We start from the raw sequence: 1,288 nt of genomic DNA, 5'->3' as shown, positions 1-1,288 counted from the left end.
TAAGATGTTTAGGTGAGACTTACCGAACATCTTATAGAATAAAAGGCAAGTACAAATTGTCATCCTTTGATTTCAAGCTATCTTTGTTCGTAGCTTTCGTGTCCCCAGTTTCCAATGCATTACAAGTGGTGCAATACATGGGACATCTCCTGTTTGAGATGTGTACGCAACAATATTCAAACAAGAACACCATCAGAGCCAGCGTATATCCCAACATGAGTATAATGAACGCGATGTACACGTTGTTAATAGTGAATATCTGATGATGCTTGTGTTGATTGTAAACATGAATGATACTGGACGTGTTGGTTATGTAATAAGAGTTCAATATTCCAGATTGAACCAGTAGCAGAATGATATCGTTGATGACGTGGATATATAGGCTTTGTTTTTTAAACATGAGGGCTAAGTTGTATGAGATCGGACACTCGGGGACAATGTGTAGCAAGACCTTGTCATCTTTAATGTAATTCTTCATAGCCTGAGTGGCGATATTCTTCCTTACTATACCGGCTGCATCACGTCGGTATGAGATACGAGTTAGAATGTTCTCACTCTTGTCCGGGGTAAACACAAACTTGTTAAACAAATTCCTATAGATGGCATTGCCATTGTCGTAGGTCTCAAACGTTTCACGTAGATTGTTTGCGGTGGATCGTATGGGAAGTCCAGACTCATCCAGGTCTGCAAGTGAATTGATATCCGGCTCGTATATCGGATGTGTTAGTAGACGAACCAGAGAACCTTGGAAACTGTTTGATATAACTAAAGTAAACAGCAGGATAGACAGGAAGATCATTTTCTCTGAATAATACTTGGGTACTTGATGGAGAGGCGCGAGGATGAAAGCTTGAAACACATTGAGTACAAGTAGAGCATGGTCGAAAGAATCATAGATGACAGACTTGATATAATACCAGACGATCACGCAGACGAAATAGGTGAATACAATGAGTAGCCATGTGGTCTCATCAAATGCCAGGAATATTCCTTGCCACTCTGGCTTCAGGTCGGACTTGGGCACAACTAGACACACATCATCCACATCAAAGGCTGTAGTGAAGGTGATATCTGTGGTGTGGTAGTTCTTGATGAAGATACTGTTGAATCCCATCTCAGCACGACTGTTGATGAGTTCACCCAGCATACCAGTGAAGTTGCCATCAGGGCTTCTCCACCCGTAGCGGTTCCCGTCAGGAGGTTCTGTGATGATGGGGGTGAAGTTCATGTGATTGGATATCAGTTGTAAGAGGAGCCCATCAGTACCTGGAAGTTAGAAATGAAGGCT

The 1,288-nt window shown here is 42.2% G+C and overlaps 1 protein-coding gene across 1 annotated transcript; it reads right to left on the bottom strand.

Moving 5' to 3' along the window:
- Nucleotides 1-31: 31 nt before the first annotated feature.
- On the bottom strand, nt 32-1,247 carry LOC103523018 (glutamate receptor U1-like). Its single transcript, XM_008488096.2, has one exon. The coding sequence runs from the start codon at nt 1,226-1,228 to the stop codon at nt 32-34; it is 1,197 nt and encodes a 398-aa protein (XP_008486318.1). The 5' UTR covers nt 1,229-1,247.
- Between the last annotated feature and the right edge of the window lie 41 nt (nt 1,248-1,288).

The sequence above is a fragment of the Diaphorina citri genome, unplaced genomic scaffold (assembly GCF_000475195.1).
Source record: "Diaphorina citri unplaced genomic scaffold, Diaci psyllid genome assembly version 1.1 scaffold13953, whole genome shotgun sequence".
In the NCBI taxonomy this organism is placed as follows: domain Eukaryota; kingdom Metazoa; phylum Arthropoda; class Insecta; order Hemiptera; family Psyllidae; genus Diaphorina; species Diaphorina citri.
The sequence above is the reverse complement of the archived record's forward strand: the minus strand, read 5'-3'. Positions and strand labels throughout refer to the sequence as shown.

What these genes read in the sequence shown, in the direction of transcription:
- LOC103523018 (XM_008488096.2), bottom strand. Translation starts at nt 1,228, where the DNA reads ATGAACTTCACCCCCATCATCACAGAACCTCCTGACGGGAACCGCTAC.